Source organism: Coturnix japonica, chromosome 18 (genome assembly GCF_054131305.1).
Source record: "Coturnix japonica strain WE chromosome 18, WE-NBRP24, whole genome shotgun sequence".
NCBI classification, from domain to species: Eukaryota; Metazoa; Chordata; class Aves; order Galliformes; family Phasianidae; genus Coturnix; species Coturnix japonica.
In genome coordinates this window covers 5,647,870-5,672,047 of record NC_140680.1, presented here as the reverse complement: position 1 = coordinate 5,672,047, position 24,178 = coordinate 5,647,870, and the positions used below count along the sequence as shown (strand labels likewise).

The following is a 24,178-nucleotide window of genomic DNA, read 5'->3' as shown; positions in this document are numbered from 1 at the left end:
AAACAAAAACATTGTTTTTGTGATGTTTGTAGATGCACGGTAGACATTTTAGAGACCACCGTTGGTAGTCCAAACTTTATTTTGATCACATTGGTAGTTTAAACAAAGGTCAAGAGGATTTAATTACGTTACAAAAAAAAGTTTGACAATATTATTATAAGATATTGTATAAATCAAGGCTTTGTTGTAAAAAAACTGATCAGGCAGAGATCTGTATTAATTGCATCTCCACTGTGGACATGAATAAAAGTAAAGTTTCTAGATGCAAACAACCAACATTTTGAAGGAAATTTCTAGGATTCAAATAATAATAACAATAATAAAAATTGATGGAAAAAAAATGCTTTAATAACCAGAACAGCTCTTTCAGGAGATCGTGAAATTGTCTGTAGTTCTGAATTTCGTCAGAATTAGACACTAAAATATAAAAAGACAGAAACCATTTAAATTAGTTCATTTCAGTATTTTAGAAGTATTCTTGTCTATTCAAGTCATAAGAAAGAATGTAGTGCCTTTCTGCCATTCTTGTTTCAATGGACTTCCTTAAAGTAAATAGCATATATTTTTATTCTTGCACATTTTTTTTCCTCTTTTTTTTTTTTTTTTTTTTTTTTCAGGTTTGATTGGTGTGATGTGGCAAATCAAAATGTTTTGTTTAAATTCAATAATTTGTCTTTATTGGAGGGATGCATGCAAAAACAAAATCAGACATTAAAATGTGCCATGTTGTACTTATCATTTAAGAAAAAGGACAAGACTTTCACATAATAGGTAATTGAAAATCAGCTTAGTACAAGAAAACACTTACTGGTTTTGCTGGTATTGCTTTTATTGGTATTGCTTATTATTGTACCTTTGTCACCCAAAGATATTCATCTTAAAATGATATCTTAATATAGAAGAAACCTTTGCACACTAATAGATCCGTCAGTGTATCAATTACAGTAATGCAAAATAGAGATGCTTTTGGAATGCCAGCATAAGCAGTATGTGTGATACAATAATATAATCTTACCTAATAAATTCTGGTGCCTACTATATCCGCAAACAATTACTGGCAAACTTTTCTGGCTCACTAAAGGCATACACTTCACTAGTAACATTTCATTTACAGCTTTCCCCTCAAAAGGCCTTTAAAGTAATGATAATTCTGCATCAGTCAATTCCACACTGACTGTACTTAACATAAGTTTTAGAACTGTTGTCCTTTAGTATCATGATAAATTAAGCCATGTGACATTGGATCATTGCAAACGAAGACCGGTTTTTATAATCTTTGGTCTTTATTAAACCATGACATTCTGGCATCTATGCAGAATTGTTTTTAAGGTGTATTCCAATGTCTGGATAAATCTCAGCATTGGAGAAACACAGAAGTGTACAAAAGACATTTTAAATTAATATTACAGAACTAATAACATATGATTTAAAAAATGGGGATCTAGAGGTAAATCTGTTGAAAACCTTGGCATCGTTTGAGCCGATTTACTTGAGTTTAAGAAAAATTCTGCTGAACAGATAATTTTTTAATATAATCTTATAATCTCTGCTATATTTAATAGGCCTTAATAAGTCATTTACCCTGCTGAGGCAAAGAAAAACCTTAAAATGTTTTGTTATAGCAATACAGGTATTAAATGCATAGAGGTACACAGGGGAGGAATTAAGGAAGTGTTTTAGCAGTACAGAAGTAAAAGTGGTTATTTCTCTCTATTCATCAGGGTAAGGTGCATTGGGATAGAGCAAAATGTAACGAATACAAGTCAGAATTCGGTAAAATCTAATCAGAATTTCTTTTCCTTGTGGAGATGGCCTAACGTTGGAAAACGTTGCCCTTGGGTGTTATGAATTCTCCATTATTGGAGATGCTTAAAACTAAACTAGATCTAATTGGACCTCATTTAGGAAGGAAATTAAATCTGGAGTTACTATGATATTCTCTCTTTTTTTTTTCTTTTCTCTTCTTTTTTTTTTTTTTTTTTAAAATACTTTTAAGATACTTACAAAGTAGTCTATTAAATGACAAGCTTTGAAATAATTCCTTTTCAAATTGAGCTGATATAAGAACAGAATAAAACTTGAGCATGAAATTCTTCATTGTGGTTAAATCTTAGATGCCAACAACCAATATATTTCACTGGAGATGTGAAATAATTATAATTATCTCCTCTGAGGAGATTCCCCTGAACTTATTCTTGATTATGCAGTCTGTTTAAAGATCAGTGAAGTTATTTTCCTTTAGTTCATGTTGCTTGGGAATATGAAACAAAGTCTATAGGTTTGACTACCATTGTCTTATTTTTTGTGTCTTTACAAAGAATGTGAGGATAACTGGAAAAAAAAGACGACTTAAAATTCTTCTTCAGGAACAGTCTCTTCTTGTGTCTTTATTCAGTGATATAATTTAAATCAATTCTTCAGATTTGATGCTCAATTAAATATTCTTTAATTTTGTGATTTCATAATAGTGTATTTTTAGTTATGTGCTTCTGATCCTCCTTCTGCTCCACTGTCTTTTGAAATATAAAACTTGGTTCTGTTAAAGATCTGTACAGAAGTCAAATCCACCAGAAGCATTTTTTTTTCATCTTTTTTGTTTTCTTTCTTAACTCCTTTTTCTCAGGAAGTGGCTGATCAAATGATGGCTTCTGAGGTGAAGCTGCAGCTGGATTTTGCTCTGCATGATCCAGCCTTTTCAAAATCTGTTGAAATCTTCCTTCTTGTTGTCTGAAGTCGTATTCTACACTAGAAAAATGAAGAGATGTGAGCTAATAAGTGAATTGTTCCCTTTTTAGATGCTTAATTCATTAGAACAGATTCTTACTTCATTAGAACTTGTTTAATATGAGAGTAACACAAAAGAGGAACAAGCTGCGCAGAGAAGTTGTGGTTTCCTTCTCTGGAGATACTCAAAACCCTCCTGGACACTTTCCTCTGCAACCTGGAACCTGTGTTAGCAGGGGGTAGGGCTACATGATCTCCAGAAATCTCTTCCAACCATTATGATTCTGTTTTTTTGTAATAATGTGGCATTCAATATCAGAGCCTGGTTAAAATGCAGTGTATTTTGCTGCCTTGAATATGAGATCATTTATTAACGTTTTCTGAAGACATCCTCTTTCTTTACCTGAGATGAGAACTCCAATATTGTTGATCTTTCAGTGCATTTTACTAAATGTTCAGATTTTGATTCTGTTATGTAACTCAGTCATGTATTTGTCATGTATTCAAAACAATCACATCTTAAATGTGAGAAGTTCATCTCCAGTAAGGATGAAAATATGTAGGAAACAAAATAAATAAGTCTTTGAGCTAAGTGGTATGAATTAACAAGGAAATAGGTTGTAAAACTCTACTCACAAGGTCTGTATTGAAGTCCATAACTATTGAAGTAAAGCGAGAGTCAAAATGATTAAGAACAAGTATATGCATAGAAAGAAAAGTAAGGCTCAAAAGAATCAATTTGAAAAAGAGGATTTTGATGCAATCAGTATGATTAAACAAACCAAACCAAAAAGTCAGCACTCCATGGTTTTCCTTTGTTATCTTCACATTTTCTAGGAGGGAGAATGAGATTTGTATCAGCTCTATCTGCAGTATAGATTTTTGCTGGAGGAATGAAAACCATGAAGGCCAACCTTCTGTTTTATTTTCCATAATATTGGCATTTTTTTAGGAAAAAAATATTATCAGATTAAAGTTGGGATGTCGCGTTAAAGCCCTGATCCTAATTTGGATTCTTAGTGCCCCAAATCTGCAAAGTGTGTAAAATGTGCATTTTTTTAAAGTATACTATTAAATCCATGTGTATGTATGTACATTTAAATGCAGGAGTAGTGCTGAACAATATGTTAAATTTAACTAGAAGTTTGTCTCTCCTACAATTAATAACCTTTTAATTTTTTAATTAAATGAAATAAATTCAATTTGATTCTCAAACAAACCTGCTTCAGGTTCTTCCCTGCTTCAAAGTTTCAGATTTGTATTTTTAAGAAACTGTCTCTAGAGGTGAGGTGAGAGATCAATTCGGTCTCCATTTAATAATTTTCCTTGAGTGTTGAGATAACTACTTGTTTTCGTACCACCTGTGTTTATTATGATAAAAACACTGGTGGGGTAGGATCTAGATTGGCAGTCCCAAGTCACTTCACTTAACACTGCTAATTAGGTAGTAATGGTAAACTTACAGTCCGGTCTAAATTTGCTTCTGATATAAGACTGATAAGTTCTTCAGTCCTTCATGTACTGGTGTAATGAGCACTTTCACTAATGCAGATTAGAATATTGACTGACTCAGGCTGTGTCTGGTAGGGAAGATTCAGTGACACTAACACATCATTCTGTTGTGTTTGAATCATTACTGACTTAGGTTGTTGAAGAGCAGGAGAAGAGGGAGCAAGATGATACATTTAATTCCATATTCAAAGGCAACAGTCACACTGCAAATAGAAGAAACACATGCTTGGATTTTTTAGACTGCACAAAACCAATTATGCGGATTTGGTTAGAATAAACCTGATAAACAGTTAATTCCTTCGGAATGTAATGAACATCAAATATTACTTAGAAATCTTTTTTTGTAACTGCCTCTTAGGAGACATTTCTATGAAAATGGAAATTATTACATTTCCTTACTGTTCTATGTTTTGTTTCTTAAAACTAGTAATTGTTCAAAGCAGGATCTGTGTTCCTGCTTGTGTTCTACTAACTGTTCTATAAGCCTCTAGGCAGTCTTAGCATTAAGAAGTACCTACTAAACCAAGAGACACATCAATGTTTAACTATTTCTTCTGCTCTTTACTTCGTGTATTTGCACTTCTTACTCAAGATCTTTCCTGTATTGCAACTGTGTAAACTGAAAAGGCAGCATAAGAAGCATAGTTTATTCTCCTGTAGAGAGAAGGAATCCCATGGTAAGGGGTTATTTCTGTATTAATTCTATACAGTTTCTATATAATGTGTGTTCCTGCAGAATCCAACAAAAAGGTTTATCTTCTCTCAGCTCAAAGGAAGTGATCAAATGAAAGAAGTCTCTATTGTTCAGATTATTCCTTTTTATACAGACTGAGTCCATATTGTTAGGTAATGCATGTAACTTCCTGGAATAATGTGTATGGTGGAGAACACTGGAATTTTTATCTCAGAAGAGTTGTGGTATTTAATTTGTGAAATGTCAAGTACTTTGAGAAAAGTAAATATTAAATTCATTAGCAAAGGTTTAAGGCTTCAGCACACAACTGAGCTATACTTTGAGCAATTATTTCCAATGCTATGTCCAATTCTGACTTTACAGAACAAGCATATTAAACACTTCAATAAATAAAACTCCTTAATACATTTGGTTTATGTAGAAAGTGTGCTGTGAAAAACACATTAATGTGGGTATAATTTAGTGCTTATATCCATGAAGAAAATTAAAGCACTGTGCTTACAAGCTGGCAAAAGCTGAGACCTTCAATACCCTTTGAAATAAACAGAAAGTCTCTCTACCCTATGCAGAACCACTGGAACACAGTAATATCTTTAAAGAGAAAGAAATGCTGGGAGATCTTTCAAATTAAGTTTGGTTATTAATTACGCTGTGTCTTGTATCATTTCAACTCTTGATCTTCATAATAAGTTTCTGCAAGTTCTTTTTCCATTATTTCATTTTTAAATGAATTTAAAAAGCATTACAACATCATAATGTGATGCGTATATCAAAGATTTTTTATTATTATTTGGAGGAGGAAATAAAAAGTAGAATTGGCATGTGTTTTCAGTAATCTGCCATTGTTTCATTAGCTGATCAGCTGCCATGTCCTTTAGAATGCCCCTTACACAACAAATATAAATTGAAAATGCAGGATTAAAATAGCAGCATTGTAATTTCTCCACTAATTTTGATTTGAATACATATTAGTTATCTTTTTATTTGAGGCTTAAAATACAATATGATAAATTTTGACCATATGAACATCTTACTTTTCATTCTCTTGAGACTACAAAGCATTCCAGTACTGGGAAGAATCTGGAATGGTGAAATACGTGCTCCCAGTCTGATTATGCTGCATTTGTTCAGCATTCTTTGAAGAGCCCATGCAATATTATGGAATCAAATAACTTAAGATTTGTATTCTGACTTATAATAGAGCTTGCATTGACTGGATAGTGTGTTTACCAATTGACTGAGGTCTTTTACTGAGAGGAACAGCTACGACTGCAGTATTACAAAGGCTTTGTACTTTCTCACCTTTTCCGAATGGAAAAAAAAAAAAGTCTCTTTCTGTGTTTAATATTAATGTAACATAGTACTACCAAGTTCATCAGAGTTCAAATTCATGCTGTAGTTTATGCAAAAGTAATTCAGACTCAAAGTACTCTGTCTCAAAATAATAATAAAGAATGCTGAAGTGAGAAGGGGAGGGCACGTTCATTGTTCTGCTTTACACAGAAATGTGAATTGGTGTGTAATGGTTTTGGAGAATGTTGTGCTTATCTTTTCCAAGATCCAAATTTATGACAGAAATTTGGTCTCAAATCTAACACAAGGAATTTCATAATCAGAAACAGCTTCAAAGGTTTTTGAAGCATGATAATAATAGTAATGCTGTGAAACACAAAAGTACAGTATCTCCTTCTGATAACACCAGTGCTAATTGTTCTTTACCTGGGGCAATAAGAAACAACAAAAGCTCCTTACATAATCCCCATTGTCTTTTTTAAAAAACAGGATTAATGATAACAGACTTCTTACAGCTGTGAGCAGGACACTGTATTGTACATTTGTGAGAGATAATACAGGCAGTAGAAAATTGTGCAAGGTATGGTACCTGTAAATTATGCACGCGGTGTTCTGACACGTGCTGCAGTTGTTGAGGTCTTGACCAGTGTGGTAGAAGTTGCGCCTGTAACAAACAGTTGTTCATGTAATGTGTATTTGTAAGTACATTGACATACTTCTATGACAGAATATTTCTAGGCAGCAAGAAATCTTCAAGTATTCTTTGAAAATATATATATATTTTTTTCGTTTTCTTGTAAGAAAATTTTGACGTACATGACTGTCATCGCAGTCAATCATATCCTGCTAAGTTTATGAATAGCCACGCAAACCTGTTCCACCCACATGTAAATATGTGCAAGGACTTGGGTTTGAGTTAAGTGGATAAGTTGTTGTGTTCTATACTGTTGTGTGCAATTGGACCTACACAAAAATCTCAAGGCTGCCCTTTAGTCATGTTGTGGATAAATATAAGCTTATCAAGTGTATTTCTTTATTGTAACCAGAAAATGCTGTTGACACACGATACAATGCTAGCATGAGTGATCCAGTTTTATGCACAAGCTAATTGTGCACAAATGATTTACCTTACCTGTGCGCTGCTGTTATATGCAATATATGAGATGTTGTGGGAAGAGTTAACTCCATCCCATTTAGACATAGTATGCTAGGCCAGTTACATTGTGTCTAGAAATATATGTGTGATAGCCTAGACTTCACACCGTTTTATTTAAAAAGCAAACAAAATTCCTGTTTGGTTGTTTCTTTGAAAGATTTATTGGCTTTTTTTTTGTTGTTTTTGTTTGTTTGTTTTTTCCCCAAAAATAAAGTGTCTTTGGAAATACTACATTATCATAAAACACAACTTTAAAATGTATCTAGGATACATTTACTGTAAGTTGAAACTGTTGTTAATGGTTTGGTGAGCATTAATAATATATTTTTAATATGTAATTTGACCATAGAAATATTTAATATTGTACATATGAATGTGTCTGCTTTCTCAGTCTTCTGGCATGAGTTGTGTTGGTAGTATGGTTATTATTTATAATACACAAATATGTTACATAAATAATCATTGTGGCTCTGGCTATTACATATGAGACTGTTTGCTAAAACTAAATATGGATCATGCATTCTTGCTGATGTTGGAGAAAGCAGTCACTCTAAAATATGAGACTCCTAAGAGTCTTGCTAACAATATTCCAATGCTGTATGTTCATAGCTTCAATGCACTGACCTTCACTTGCTGCAGAGATTTCTTGACACACTGAAGATTAAATTAATTTTAAAAAAAAAAAAAAAAAAAAGAAAAAAAGAAAAAAAAGAAAAAAAAGTGGTCTTCTATCTTTTCCTATTCTAAAGGCATTCCCATTCAGCAGATATGTTGTCTGTGATATTATGAAATGTAACCAACAACACAGCCCCAACAATGAAAGCCTGCAGATATTGTGCATTGGCCGCTAACTTTTTTGCTTGCTCACAGATGCAGAACTAATTTATTGAACAGAAGCATAGTTTTGCTGATATGAACTGTTTCAGCAATAGGTCTGTTTTGGCACTAAATGCATATCTGACCTTGACAGAGAAAGTTGGCTTGTCATAGATTTGTTATATTACTTAGTACATTAGACTGCTGGGTTTTGTTGTTCTTTCTGCTGCAGAGAGACTTTAGCTAGATGGAGACTGTCAGTTGTGTGTTGGCGTTGTATCTGATAACATAAATCTAAATAACAAAGAGAGTTAATAAACTATGTCTCTCAGTTTACTAAAGGTAGTGTTAATTAAAGCCAAGCTATGAACAGACTTGCTTTTCTGTAAAAACTCAAACTTCTCAAAAGCTGAATGAGATTATTTTTGCAAACTCATCTTTCAGTGTTTCACAGAAAAAAATACAGTAGCAAGGTTAAAAAAAGTGATAACATCTGCTTCAGATTTTTGATGAATTAGTGATATTAAAATGCACCATACCCTTCACTGAGGGCTCTGGATTTTTCAAGGTCTTGAATTACATTCAAAAGGACTTTAATCTTCTCCTGGTTTGACAGCAAGGATTCCTCTACAGAGTGCAGCTTGCCTTGTAGTGCGCATAGTTCACCATGCGTCAAATGAATTTGATTTATTTCACTAATCTCTTTGTTGATGTGTGGTTTTATTTCATTCCTTGGCAGATAAGACTTTGTGTGAAATCCTTCAAAGCAGCTGTTACACTGGGAAACATCAGATAGAGTAGAAATTTTCTCAGTTTCAGTACTAACTGAAGAAATAGATTTTGATGCATTACTGCTGGTCAATGACATTACTGTGTGATCATCATTTGTTACTTTCACACAGCTGGAATCTGTTTTATTCTCTACTGTCTGTAGATAGTTTCTGAGGAAACAAGGAGATGAACTTTGATTTGATGTGGGTGATAATGGAATAGTTTCCTTAGTGTTTGGATCTTCGCTAACTGCAAGCAATGCAGAATCACTGTTAGCTGTTTCACAAGAGTCAGACTGAGGATTACAGTCATTGCTATTAGTGGAATCACTTAAACAAGGGTATATTATTTCAGAATTAGATGACAGCATGCTGGTTTCATTGTTTTCATTACTATTTATGATTGTAGAAGACTTAGAAGAATGGATTAAATTACTTAAGTTCATGGTTGTGTCTGTTGCATCCATGGAAGTATCACTGTTTTGTGAAAAATTCACATGAATGTATTCAGGCACGTGTGTAGAAGCAGTTGTCTTTTCTGTTGCTGAGGAATCATCGGTTTGGATATGTCCATTTCTTTGTGCTTCTGGCAGTCTTTGACTTGACTGACCATCCACCGTACTATTCCTGAATCCATCTTCCAAATGGCTACTTATTCTTAAGTAACAGAAGTCTGAAGACATAACGTCTTGTTCAGAAAGACGGTCATTTACTGGAATGCAATCTGCAGGCTCACTTGGCATTTCTGTTAGTGATTTGCTTACCAACAGCTTTTTTCTTCTAAAAACCGGGAAGTGTTTCCTGAGGCTAGGAGATGTTTGTATGGCAATATTCTGAAGCCCCTTCTGAGCCTTTGGAAAAGATGGAGGTTGTAACAAAAAATTGTGGTGTGGAGATATTTCACTGTTTTCAATCAATAATTCAATATCTTGGGCAGGATTATTATCCAGTTCAGTGACATCCACTGTCTTTGTGTTGATACCATCATCCTTGAAACGAACTTGCTGAGATTTGCTTCTGCGATGATGTGGCTGTCTCATAAAATCAAATGAATCCAGGCTATTTCTCTTCAGTAGCACTGGGCGCATTTTCATGTTTTGCTGGGCCATTGAATCACAATTTAAAGTCTGGAGGTAATGTGTTTCTCTGCGACCCATTACATTCGTCATTTGAACTCTGTCATATGACTCTATACCTCAGATTCAAATGAACACCTTGCTAACAGGCGAGATAAGCATTTCATTCTTCTTGTTCTTTTTCAAATATCATTGCTCATTAGACCTAACACTAAGGTAAAGATATTAAATAGAAAATGTGAGGAAAGATTTATTGTCGCTGGAAAATGCAGAAAGTCTTCTGTTCTGGAGCAAAAATGCTTCTTCATTTTACAAAATTGCAGTAGACATCTGTGCTTACAGTAACTAATTTAAAGGTCACATTGTGCCTTATGGCTTTGCCAATGACTCTTATTTAAGTCAGTCACCTCTCCATTAGTGATCCAGCTGTTTTTTTATGACAGATCAGTCACATGTCTCACACACATCCTGACTAAACAGTCCTTGTAACTTTTGGGAGCACTTTCATTTCTGATGCTTAGTTTTACTGATGAAATTATGTTAATTAATAACAAACTGAATTGCTTTCTTCAGAAAGTTTTGTTCTACAGCAGCGCTTTTACTGTTGAAAGTTAAACTAACGTTTCAAAACAATGTAACGACTTGTGATCAGATAAAAACATAGCATCAAGCAGGGTTCACTAAGGGGCATTTTATGTGTGGTTGTTACTTCAGTTGATGCAAACAGGAGGCCAACTGTATCTGAGGTACTGTGTCACTTGGGAAAGTCTTGTAAATACTTTGGCGTTAGAAGAGCGATCCAATCTGAATAACCAGCAAATGCAGAATAACATGAAATATTTCCTGTAAGTAAAGAGACAACAGTTGTAGTTGAGCAAATTACCAGATGCGATTTTGTTCTACTGTCTCTAACTACTCAATCTCCTGTAGTTTTGTAACTTTGACAGTGAGATTTATAATAGAAACTGAAAGGTTTTTTTTTATTTTTAATTTGGAGCACCTCCTATGAAATGTCATGAAACAACCAAAAATGAAGACTTTTGTCTTGATATTTCCTTCAGTTTAGTCAGTCACACTATAATCCACCGTGCCTCAGTGGCTGAAGGGATGCAGAGAATTGTTGCCTCCTTCCAATAATATGAGCCCATGTGTTAAGAGGAGTTGACTGATGTGTGGTCCATTATGGTATGAGAAATGCACATAAAATTGCATTGCTAATGAATATGTGATATATTAGTGCTGAAGTAAGAGAACATAAAGGCACCAACCGTAAAAGCTGTCTTGCACTTTTCATACCATGTGCAAACACTTTCACATATAACTGGCAATCACACAGGCCATGAGTAATCCTGTTACTTAAATATTTTTATCTGTGTAAATTATTTTGATACGATTTTGCTGACAACTTTACTGATACAAATGTAAACTCATGATGGCTCCCTGAATTAGAACATACAGGTGAGTGTATATTATATACTGTCTTGATCAATCTACGTATATTTAAATTCAGTGTTTTTAGTCAGCACTTTTTTACTCCTGGCATTGCTGATTCTCACCAAAATAATCTGTGCTATGGACTTACTCTCAAATTTGTGTTCTCCACCAGAACATTTTGGGCTGAAATTCAGAATATGCAACAAATAGTGCTGGACTGTTAAGCTAGCCTCTGGAATAGAATAAAATTAGGCTAATAAAAGAAATTTGTGTAAAATATGGGAAATATACCACAGGATTTCTAATAATCCAATGAGATTTACTTTCATGATTACAGAGAAGTTTCATATTGTGTTTAAATTCCCAGCATGAAATCATATTTGTGTTCAGCTGGTGGTTTAATTACCCATACTTTTATTGTCTTGGTGTAATGTTTTCTTTAAGCATTGCACAAACTTTACCATCTTTAATTTATGGGACTTAATGAGGTGGATGTATTGGGAAAGCTATTTTATTATGGTGTATAATAAATTTATGTAGCCCCATGTAAGTTCAAGCAATATAATTTAAGCAAATTAATAGTACAATATTTTTCTATTATGAAGCTTTAGAAGAATGTGAAAGCATCAGATGATTTCAGTGCAGAGACAAATGTTAGATATCAGTAAACAAATATGTACATAATACAAGTTATACTGTCGTGATATACCAACATCAAGTACCTTAAATCACCGTACTGCTTGTTCACTGTAAACAAGTTAACGCAATGCAAACACCAAGATGTTATTGCAAACAGTGTTCTAGTGCCAAGTTCTGCATTCTCACCTTGTTCACTAATTGCTGGAGCCTTTTTACAGGTTTGTTTGAGAATCTGTCCAAATATTGCAGTAACATTCCCTATGTCCCACCACAGCTGCTCCAGGCAGGTAGACTACTTTAATGTGATACTTCCCAATTAAATTGCTGGCTGCTAGGTTTTCATGACAGACCTTGCATCCAGCTCTCCTGTTCTTTCTCTTCCTTAGCTGCTCATCAGATCTCAGGAAATGCCTTGTGAACTGTTTGGTGGGGATTTTTTTTTTTTTTTCTTTCTTTTGTTTTTTTTTCCTGAATTAACAGTGGGTTTCTTTCAGTCTCCTCATTCACTCGTTGCAGAAATAATGTTAAATATTTTATCTGGTTTTCAAATTCTTTCATTTATAGTTTGACACCTTAATTTTCTATTTTATTTGTCTTGGTTTTGAAAGAATATTTTTTATATAGTGTGCCCATGTGCCAGTCGTATCCAGGGGTGCATTAAACAAAACATGACCAGCAGGACAAAGGAGGTTCTCCTCACCCTTTATTGTGCCCTGGTGAGACCACAACTGAAGAAGTATATCAAGTTCAGGGCTCCTCAGTTAAAAGAAAAATGGGGATCGCCTAGAAAGAGTTCAGCAGAGGGCTACAAAGATGATTAGGGGCCTGAAGCATCTCCTGTATGAGGAAAAACTTAGAGAACAGAGAGCTTTCAGTTTGGAGAAGAGAAGACAGAGGGGATCTCATTACTGTTTATTGCAGTTATTATTATTGTTTACAGCAGTCAAGTTGAGAGGGGCAGATTCTTTTAGATGGTGAGCAATAACAGAACAAAGGACAGTGCAGAAAGATGAACACAGAAAGTTCCATAGTAATGCAAGGATGAACTTTACTGTCAGAGTGACAGAGCACTGGAACTGGCTGCACAGAGAGATTGTGGAGACTCCTTTATTGGCAATATTCAAGAAGAATGAAGAGATGTGAGCTAATAAGTCAGTCATTCCCTTTTTAAATGATTACTTTGTTAGAACAGATTCTTACTTCATTGGAACTTATTTACTTTGGCGGTGACATAAAAGTGGAACAGGCTGCCCAGAGAAGTTGTGGTTTCCTTCTCTGGAGATACTCAAAACTTTCCTGGACACTTTCCTCTGCAACCTGGGACCTGTTAACACAGCAGGGGGATAGGGCTACATGATCTCCAGAAGTCCCTTCCAACCCCTATGATTATGTGATTCCATGATATGCTATTCAGAACTGCATTGTTTTCCCTTTATCCCGTGGTCTAATTTTAGAAAATGGTTTGAAGCTGACTTTTTTTCTTCACTCCTTCCTCCGAGCTGAGTCATGTTCAGATGTTTTCCTTTTTTCTCTTCTTTTCAGTGCAGTTTAAGTTTTAAAGAACACCAGTTAGCAAAAAGATATAACAGAGTTTGCTTCATCATTCTGTTACCTTAAAATTTAAGAGCTTGTTGAAAAATACTGTATCCAAAATGTAATGAAAACTTTAAAAGTACAAAGTGCAAGGGCTGCTCTGAACGTAATGTCTTCAGTTTTATTATCTTGGTTGTACAGTAGTAGAGGCTGAACCCTCCTGCCAGTATTCCATTACATTGTGTTGCTGCGTAACAGAAGGCAGCAGAGGGGGCAGTGTGACACAATGGCTCTGACATGGAAGTACATGTGAAGCCTAGGGGGATGAAACTGAATTCCTCCATGTGGAAGAAAATGGGACCCACTGGCATTTATCCACACTTGTTGAACATTTTGTAGGGACCAAACAGTGGGTGTGAGCACAGTGAGGAGGTGGTTAGTGTGTTTCAGCAGTGGTGTCAGCGCACTAGTTCTGGTAGGGAAAGGTGCAGACATTCATGAGCACTGCATGCAGGCTGTTATTCACCACTGCCAAAAATGCATAGCTAATGGTGGTGACTGTGTTGAAAAAGATTGTTCTGTGGGTAAGAATGTTCTCTATCAATTAATGTTATTGCATTCCTTGTGTTTTCCATGAAAATAAATAGGAGGCATTACTTTTGGAGCAATTCGTGGAGGTTAGTGGTTATTTAATTTTCCAAGTTGTTAATGTTGGTTCCTTTTTTCTTTTTCTTGTATTCTCTCAAAGTAAAACCTAGAGCTACAGTTGTAGTAAGTCATTCTAGGGTGAATTTTAATGAACGGATTTAATTTTTATTACATAAGAAACCCCAGTGGAGTTCATGGTCCTATTATTTTTTAGCTTTTTTATGTTCTGCAGGGGCAGAGACGAATTCATCACAGTCCAGTGGGCTGCAGAATTATTTTTAATAGTTTCACTTCTAATTTAATGTCATTTTCATGATCATAGCGGGCTCTTTTATAGTTGCATCAGATTACCAGATTTTGCAAGGCTAGAATAGACTAATGAAAGTCATCATGTAAACAGCTTGTAGCATTTCTCTGGAGATTATACAAGAAAAAAAATGCAACAAACATTTGTCAATTAATTTAAAAATAAATGCTGACCTCAGATACATGAGTGTACTTCTTTTCCCAGTTACGGATGCTGCAACATTTTGTAGCCAAAAAGAACTGTCATTTCATGTATTGCAGTCCCTGCTCAAGCACTCAGGAGTACCAATGCTCTTGTTATTTTTTTCATGCTCTCAGTGCCCCTTTTAGCACCACATGCATTCTGGGAGTATAATAAATGTGGTTCACCTTTTTCTTGATGCATTTCTTTTCATCCTTTTCATGTCTGAATGTGTATATTCAGCTGGATATGTGACTTCTTGGCTTGATGAAATGACCTATTGTCTCAGTTAAGTACCTCATTGTCAGGTTTCACTTAGACTTGTTTAGGGTTTAGAAAGAACTACCCATGTAGTTGTCCTGTGTAGAACTTGACTGGATCAAGCTTAACATGTCATTAGTGTGTAACACCACATTTTGTGTAGAATGTATCAATCTGAATACTAAAACTTCTTGAAAGAGTCCCAAAACATGATGTTTTATCTAGAATGCCTTATAGAATGTGTAAGAGACTTGTTAATTTTGACTGACTTTGTTATATTAAGATACTGATGAAAACCTGCAGCTGCAAGTACTGATCTTCATTAGAAGTGCAGTAATTTTCTTGGTGGATAAATATCTGGGAAAAGAACATTTGTTTTCTGTAGAACTGATCGCATCATATGTTTTACAGGAGGGTTGAAACCAAGTAATGGATTTTAGTATTTTAGGCAAAAACTGCACCCTAATTATTTGCACACAGTGCAAGTAGTTAGGGTACAAACAGTGTAAGGGGATGAACTCTGACTGGGACTTCTAACTACTAATAAATTAAACATATTAGTAATTTAAACTAGTGTGATTTTTTTTTTCCTAAGTGTCTCTTCATGGACTCAGGTCAGCTTGAGTACTGACCTAAGCTGAAATATCTCTCTTCAGGTTTAAGCTGTTAGCCACCTAGCTTTCTATGCTTTTGCAACACTTGCTTTCAGTATCTCATTGGTATCAAAACAAAAGTATTCTCTTGTAATCTTTGAAATTCTCTCCTAAAAAAAAAAAAAAAAAAAAAAAAAAAGAAGCTTTTGCAAATATTTTATATAGCTTCTTTCATTACAGCATGGGTGAAGATGTACTGAAAGCCTTGACGAACTGCAAGCAGGCTTGTGAGGGAAATATTTTTAACTGAAAATGTATGAAAGGTGCAGAGCCTACAAATTAGAAATAATTTCCCTACAGTACAAAATTGCATAGTGTAATGAAATACAAGAAAAAGCTGACAGAAAGAAGGAAACGTGAAGCTGCTGAGAGAGATGTTTTAAATGACCTCTATGTGTACAGGGATGTTCATCAGTCACAGCAAGGAGTCTTATTTCTTTGAGTCCTACAGAATAAAGCAAGATGCAGCTTATGAAGGTGAATACATTTGTTACTGTGAGTGATGAAATAATCCATGTAGTGCAGTTTTGTGTCTCGAGATTTCTCAAGTGTGTATGTTGTCTTGGCAGTATTCCTTTCTTATTTATTCTTTTTGGTAGAAAATCTAGTTCTGACCGTGAGCAATGCCAGAGATCTCTGTTTGTGTTCCTGTATGTGCTCAAAGGTTCCCTTCTGCAGTGCTTTCGGTACTGCTGAACAAACTTTACCTAAACACTGAAGACTACTGTTTTATTTATTTATTTATTCAAATCCTGCTGGTAGGTTTTGTGAACCCCCTCAAGACGGGATCGAGGTGCATATAGAGAAGAATTTACTACACATCAGCAATACATGATACAACTCTCTAACTGCAAAAAGAGAAGATTTTAGCTGTGGGAGAGATTGCAGGGTTTTGTCATTTTGTCTCTGAGCGATCAAACAGCAAGTTTTGAAGATTACTTCAGATTGGTGAGACAAGGTAGGGAAGATGGTATGGTATTTCCCTTTGGAAAGAAAAAATGGTCTTGGCTGAGCAAGTTGTCAGAATACAAATGGACTGTGGCTTGGCTACGCTTTGCTTGAGATGATGTGATGCCTTTCTACATGAAGTGTTGAAGATGCAGTGAAAAATAAAAACAGTGAGGATTTTCATTTATTTGTTACAATAATTTTCAGAAATGTGTTACTTGAAATGCTGTTATTTTACTTGAAAATAAACACTGACTACCTTCTTTGAATACTTGAGGTAATACAGCCCATCAGGGGTTTTGGAAGAAATGGTTTCATACATACATGCTCTTTTGGAGCATATATTAGTGGTTGTGAATTCAAAATTCATTGCAGGGAGATAATCTGAACGAAGTTTTACTGATAATGAGTAAATAAATTCAGTCCTACACAAGTAGCATAGAAGCATTTATTTATTTATTTATTTATTTTGGCAGTGTTTATAGAGGTAACTGTACTTAAAACTGGGAAATTTCTCCTGCAGAAATGCTTGAGTGCTTACAGGGATGTGGAAGTTATCCAATGTGACAGGCTGGTGAGTTGGAAAGTGCCCAAATAGCTGGTTCATATCATAAAATTCCACCGCTTTTTCTTGTATAAATATGGTATTCTACTATTTTCTTGTTCATTGAAAAAAATATTTAGAATTACTTTCTGTTTGTGTAATAGTGTAGATATACGTATTACATCTTAAGTTCTCATGTATGAGCTGCAGAACGTTCAGGTAGTAATATATATGATTCTCTAAAACTAAAATTCAAACACTAGCAAAGCAGTATTGCATATTATGTTAAATTTCAGTTAATTAAAGGCTATGAGACTGGTTGTGTGCCACTGAGAAATGACATTAAAGCAGAATGCAGTAAGGCAAAGTATGTAACAAAAAAAAAAAAAACAACCACCACAATACAAACAAATGAAAAAAAAAAGCCTCCTCCTATGAAAACTTTATGGAATTGTCATTGCTGTGCTTGAGGATTTTGGAAAAATCATAATGAACTGTATGGATGTGGGATGTGTGCACAAAATCTGAATTTGAGGAAAGACTATTTCTAACCTAAGTCATTTAAAAAGAGAAGGAAGTTGCTGGTCTCACTTCTGCACTTAATTGTTTCTATCATTACAGTATTTGTTTGCTTTCAGTGAACCGTATGGAGGAGACAACTGTCACATATATATTAAACATCCTGCATATGTTGGGAGATGGTAAGAAAAAAAAGCATGCAACTTCTTGCTTAAATATGTTCTCCCATGACTCTGGGTTTCCTATGGAAGAATGGAAACCTATGCAGAAAGCTTATGCCTTATCTCATGGTAATACATCTGCATTTGAGGATTTTTTATCTCTATTCATGCAGGCCAGTGAGTGACATCAGAAATGCAAATGACAGTATGTTTTGCTCTCATTAGCTGCAGTTTTTAAGTACTAGGCTGAGTATACCTTGCTGTAGATCTTTCTAACCTTCTGGTTCTGAAAAATATTTCTGTGTGAGGGAATTGAATTATGGCAGTTTAGAGACTGGATTACCAGAAATTGGCTGACAGTTACTGCTGGAGGTGTGGGAATTATGCTAATGAACTTTGGCAGGTATATACAGAGAAGGGCATTTCCTGTTAGCCTCCCTATTATTTGATGAGAAAAGCTGCAGGTGGAGAAGGACTCTCAAGAAAATCTGTTACCAGTTATGATCATGGCTTCTTTCCAGTATCAGAGGAATCTCTTCTCAAGTTTTATCGTTCTTCATGCAGTCAAGACAATCTAGCAAACAGGAATGCCTTCTCTTTCAGTTTTTGTGAAATGAATAAGTGATAACAAGTGTCGATGTGATTGTTAGCTGAGATTCATATAAAACTTGTTTCTTTCACCTCTGAATTATCATAAGCCAGAATTATCCAATCTTGAGAGGGACTGGTGAGAACAGTAGAGAAAGAGGGAAACCTGTCCTTGTTGTCTGTATCTGCTATGAGTATCTGCTATTTTACCTCAAGATGCACCAATATGATGATGTTGGCATATATGATGATAGATTGCAGTTAAATATACAAGGAATACATGATAGAAAACTCTTTGGTGTTACTTGTTTATTTGCCTCTTAGAAGCTCCCTTCCTTTTTGCATTTGCAGATTTTAATACCTACTTCATATCGTCCATAGCGTAGGCTTTCAGGAAAACTCCAAAGATAAATTTTTACACTCATGCTTTGTTCACCAGCTGGTATCTTCAGTTCTCTGTGATTTTATTCTGTCATTTTATAGCCCACTTCTGTCCTTTTTATTTTTATGCCCTGTATATGGTTCAGCGTTGCTTGTGAGGAGTCCAGATTATGCAATACAAGTGCCTTTAAAAGTAAATTGTAGTTATTGCTAAGCTATCTTTTCTAAAGGTAAAGTGAAGTTTTTTTCCAGATTACTTAATATTTGTTAGGAGTAGATTTGAAAATAAAGCGCTATAGTTAATTATTTGCAGCCAGAATGTACTGTAGTCTTGCAATTGCTCGGTATGCTTTCCAGCATACCCACTATTAAGAGCCTCAGGCACTGAACGTAAGCTGTGCTGCAACTCAGTTTGCTAGAGGTATGAATTCCAAGGTATAGCATTATTGCCATGTGCAGCATTATTTCAAAATACTTATGGCTACGTATTGTTAATTCTTCAAAGCAGTAGGATGGCAAATCATTCAATTTTGGCCCCACTGCGGTAAGACAAGTGGATGATTTGTTTCTCACACTTAAATAAAATACTATTCTTTTATCTTTCAATTATTGCTGACTCAGGTAATGAGAGTTTTAAATTGTGTCAGTACTAACAATTTCCATGTGTACAAAAATAACTATTTTGCCCTGTGATATTTAGAAATAAAATATGCAGTAAGTTGAAAAAGGCACAAGTTGAACAGGGCCTGGGCATTTTGCTGGAACCCAGAGGGTCTTAATGACTGAAGTGAGGAGGGTGACAAGTTGAAAAACATACACTGCGAAGATGAATTTATGGTTTTACTGTCTTCTGTGTACCTGTGCTGTGAACGAAGGGCTGTGACGTGTTCAGCTCTGAATCTTGATAGTTTTTGCAAAACCTCTTAATATTAGATTTAGGATGCTGACATAAATAAAAGATGACTGTAGTTAGAGGATCTTACTGAGGTACTGGAGAGCTCTAAAGCTGGGGGCAGAGACTCAGTAACCATGGATCTTTCAGCATGCTATGTACTATGAGTATAGAAACAAGAGGAAGAAAAGGTACAGCTGTGTACCTTGGGAGGGATAAAGTACAGTAAGATCATGACAGTACAGTAGCAGGAGAAAGGTAGGAGGATTCGTCAGAATGAAGCAGGCCTTGTGCTTAGTCTGTCATCAAGTCTTTTAAGAGAAGAGAGCTGCAATCTGATCTTTTTAAAAAAACCCACAAAAGTGTAGATGAGCATTTCACCGTCTTCTTGATAATGCATTTCTGAGGGGCAGAACACAAAGGATATCGATCACACTGTTATAATCTACTGATGTGGTCACTGAAGGAGAGATTAAAACCTAAAAACACAGCAAGGTCTCTGAACCTAGCTGAAGAAATTTACATGTAATTTCTCCAGGCAACATAAGCAAATGTCCCAGTGATGTCAAGGGCAAAAAAAAACCCACCCCAAACCACCACAACTTCTTTGCCCTATATCAGATAGCTTACATCTGCTTTTATAAGTGGTATGAATGCAAATTTTGCTTTAGCTAACAAAATTATTTTTAGAGAAGCTAATTATTGATAATCATTTCTGTAGTAAATCTGCACTGAGTTGTGGGGCACTTGTTTGTCCCTCAGTGCTGTTTGTTTTATAATTCAGTCTTTTCAGAGGATCACATTTGGAAAGTGTCCCGGAGTTGTGAAGACTGAAAAATGCATACTCAAAAGCTGCGTGGAAATAAGTGTTCTCAAAAATACCGTATAGTCTGAAATGAGTTTTACACGTGGGAAGGCAGTAAACTTCAAAGGAGACTGAAAGATAACACATACTTAGTAAAGTCTACAAATAAACTGAGAATCATGTACCTCATAGGATGTCAAATCCCGAAAAAGTAGTCTGTAAGTTAGTCACTTAAAGTAACTCTTAAAATCTCTTTCTGTTCTTTCCAAGACTGTGAGTATTTCACATGATTGTGGCATTGCTTGTTTGAAAAGAGCAGTCTGCATATTAAGTGACAGGTTGTACATAATATGGCCAGCCCTATTTTGGTGTTTCAGGAATGAAGAACACTTTTACTGTGTTTTGTATCTCTGGGATGTCCTCCTGGGGACTATCCTAGCATTGCCAGTAATTGGTTTTTCTTCTGCTGCTACACATTTAGAGGACCAGATCCTGCACATCCCTGGCATTGTTTTATTTCTTTCAGTCCTTTTACCTGCAAGAGGCCAATCGAAATTTAGTACAAGAAATAACTCTTTTCTGACTGGGCAAAAAAAACTTAATGTTGCTCATCTTATTCATTGACAGCTTGTATTTTGTATGTGTTTTAGACTTTGTCTCGCTGCTCTTATATATGTCTGAGAAAGTCTTAAATGAAATAATCTCAGAGCTGCCTTGATTGTTCAGCTTGCTACTTATTTTTAAACCTTACAGAGCAGCTGCTATTACTATTTCATTGTGCTACAAAATTTTCCAGTACTTTTCAATCTGATAACCTACCACTTACATAGTTGCATGTCCTTTTGGCTACCTTATATGAATGAAGAAAAGAACTGAACAGAGAAAATAGCATGTAAGCAAAATGAATACTTAAAGCATCAAGCTCCTGTTAAAAAGCAGCTGTAAAAATAATTGCAATGTTTTTGGTCATCAAAAGTGCTTGTGTTTTTAGAAATTATTCATGTTTGCATTTTAGTTACTTTTTAATGATGTACACAGGGTTATGCCTTTATGCTGTGGCGCTGTGTTGGTAAATCTCTCTGTTGATATTACTTGAGTATGTGAAAGTCTTCCTTTATCATTCCAGCAGTCCACCTACACTAAAATTACTCACAGAATAGCCACTGGAATACTTATACATTAGTACTGAAGTGGAGCTTCATTCTGCCGTGTTTCTGTTGCTGTTTGTTTTCCCAGTGCGTTTACAGGATTTATTTTTGTGGCGCTGTTATTATCTGAAGTTACTACGGCAACCTGTCACCATTTGCTATTATGAAGTATGCTGGGATTTAGTTGCTAGGTGTTGAAGTTTGTTGTCTTATTCATATGACCCTAATATTTTTCTAATGCTTCTTCAGTGCATGTTGCATCCACAGCTAATATTCACATATTCACCTTAACAACCAATTTCTTTTACTTACCTAAAATTTTCCAGTGCTTATTGTAAAGGAAGCCAGCATTAAGATTCATTAGAATTTGATGAATTTGATGTAATAATTCTGCTTTTTCTTTTTTTTTTTTTTTTTTTCTCCAGTGGACAGGAAATTTGATTATTTCCTGAGGCATTTTCTCCTGTAGCTTATTTTCATTTGACTTCCCATTTACTTTGTGTTCCTACTCTGCCTGGAAATGCTTTCTATTTCCTGATCTATTTCTTTACTCGTATTTTTTCTTTAATCACTTTTGAAAGCATATCAACCAATTTATTAACTCAGAATTCATTGCTGCTTCTGTTCCTGGATTCTTTTATATCTAAATGTGCATGAATGTATTAAAATTGGAAAACATCCTTCTTATTGTACCTCTTTGAAGAAGTACAATATATTCCAGTGTTATTTGTGATAATTTTTCTCATTATTCTTAGTATTCTCTCATCAACTGCGTGTTTACTTGATACTTTTTTTTTTTTTTACACATTTGACCTAGTTTTAAGCAGCCTCTCTGCTTTAATTCATTGGATATATCCTAAACATTGCTGAAATGACTTTCTAGGCTTCTGCTTGAACTTCATCTTGTTTTGTGCAACCACTTTTTTACACTTTTCAATCCTTACACACAATACTCAATTTAATGAAATAAACTTTTAAATCCTCAGCATTATTGTTTTTGTAGGCTGTGCTTGATTCCATGTTTCTTCTGTCTAGTGAGCATGCATTCTTCATTCAGAGTGTCATAGGTAGTTACTGTGCAGAACTGAAAATAGCTTTTTTCAAGTATTTCATGTTCTTTGCATATTTTAGTAGCAGGTACTTAAACAGCATGGGAGAATTTAAGAGCACAGAGATTTGCAGATTTGATCACAGCTCTCTGTGTTCCTAAATGAGGCTGCTTTAATGGTGAAGCTGAGAGAGCACGAATACTTGAATAATAGGAGGCTGCATCTGAGAAGTGAATGTTTATTGCTGGTGTTTCAGTTTTAGAAGGGGTGGGGCAAGCATTTAACCTGTGAAGGAGCGAGCAATTAATTTCTAGTAGCTGAGATTGTGGGCAAGAAAATTATTAGAGATGAAATTGTATTCATGTATTTTCCTGCTATACAGATGTCTGGAAATGATGGAGTAAGTTTTAGGAGCAAATTAGCTGTCATTTTTTATTTGTAAAGTAGCATTAAGTCACTCTAACATGAATTTGATAGGTGTGGTGCAAAGTACCTGTTTAGGATGTGTGATCTTTGTTTCTGGCTTTTTTTAGCGATTAAAACATATGATCTATTAATTATGAAATGACAGTACATGATGATTAACATCAGGCATTCATGCTGTACCATAATCACATGTATAGCTAGACATATTTTAGAAGTTGGTTACAAGAGCATGAATAAATAACCTTTTACGTCTTTAAGCAACATACGAGATCTATTCAAGGCTTGTGAAGAAATCCTACTTCTTTTAAGAAATGATTATTTAATATGAGTATAGAAAGTCATTTTTTGGCATAAGTTTTGTGAAAATAAAGCTAGTTTTAAATGTACAGTATTCTCTAACTTCTGTCAGGTTTTGTTTTTTTTTTCTCAAAATCAATACATCAGAAGGAAAAAAATATAACAGTTTCATTACTGCATCTTTTGCAATTCATTATTACTTCCTCTTATAAATTTAACATCACAGAAGACATTTTCCTGATTCACAGCCGTTAAAGTGAACTTCTACAGCAGGAAAATCAGCATTTCTTTTTAAAATAGCATCAGTACCCGAGAACACACGATACCTTACCTGAAATCTTTGAGTTTACCCACAGGGAATGTCCTCTTAGTCTTACAAAGTAGGTAAGCCTCTCAGCTGCTCTGATGTTACTCCAAAATAAGGTAGAATAGGTCTTCTGTATTGTAATTGTCACTGTTTATATGCAAGAAGTGTACTAGATCTGCTCACGCAGGAATAAATAAATAAAAAAAGGCAGTACAAACTGAACAGCAGCTAACATATGAAAGTAAAAGACCTCTAGTGGCCACAACCTGAAGTTAAATGAGACTTCCCTTCTTTAGTGGTAGACAAAATGGTCGGGGACAACAGTCTGCATGTTGGATACTTTGGTAACGTATGTATCTGATGACTTTCTGACATAGCAGAAGTGAAAAGCAAAGCAGAGTTAAACAGAGAATCTGA

The 24,178-nt window shown here is 35.0% G+C and overlaps 2 protein-coding genes across 4 annotated transcripts in view; one reads left to right on the top strand and one right to left on the bottom strand.

The window, feature by feature from the left end:
* The window catches only part of DOCK2 (dedicator of cytokinesis 2), a 113,564-nt gene that overhangs the window by 41,728 nt on the left and 47,658 nt on the right, over window positions 1-24,178 (top strand). The gene's annotated exons all lie outside the window — the stretch shown is intronic.
* Window positions 47-24,016, bottom strand: INSYN2B (inhibitory synaptic factor family member 2B). 3 transcript variants are annotated; one of them, XM_085518782.1, is made up of 4 exons: window positions 23,786-24,016; window positions 8,735-10,884; window positions 6,813-6,887; window positions 47-2,740 (listed from the first exon to the last, which is right to left on the bottom strand). In XM_085518782.1, the coding sequence occupies exons 2-4, from the start codon at window positions 10,132-10,134 to the stop codon at window positions 2,635-2,637; spliced, it is 1,581 nt and encodes a 526-aa protein (XP_085374908.1). In that variant the 5' UTR covers window positions 10,135-10,884; window positions 23,786-24,016; the 3' UTR covers window positions 47-2,634. The 3 variants fall into 3 exon arrangements, with proteins under 3 accessions (XP_085374908.1, XP_015731438.2, XP_015731439.2); XM_015875952.3 differs by having other exon boundaries at window positions 47-2,745; window positions 23,786-24,015; XM_015875953.3 differs by lacking the exon at window positions 6,813-6,887 and having other exon boundaries at window positions 47-2,745.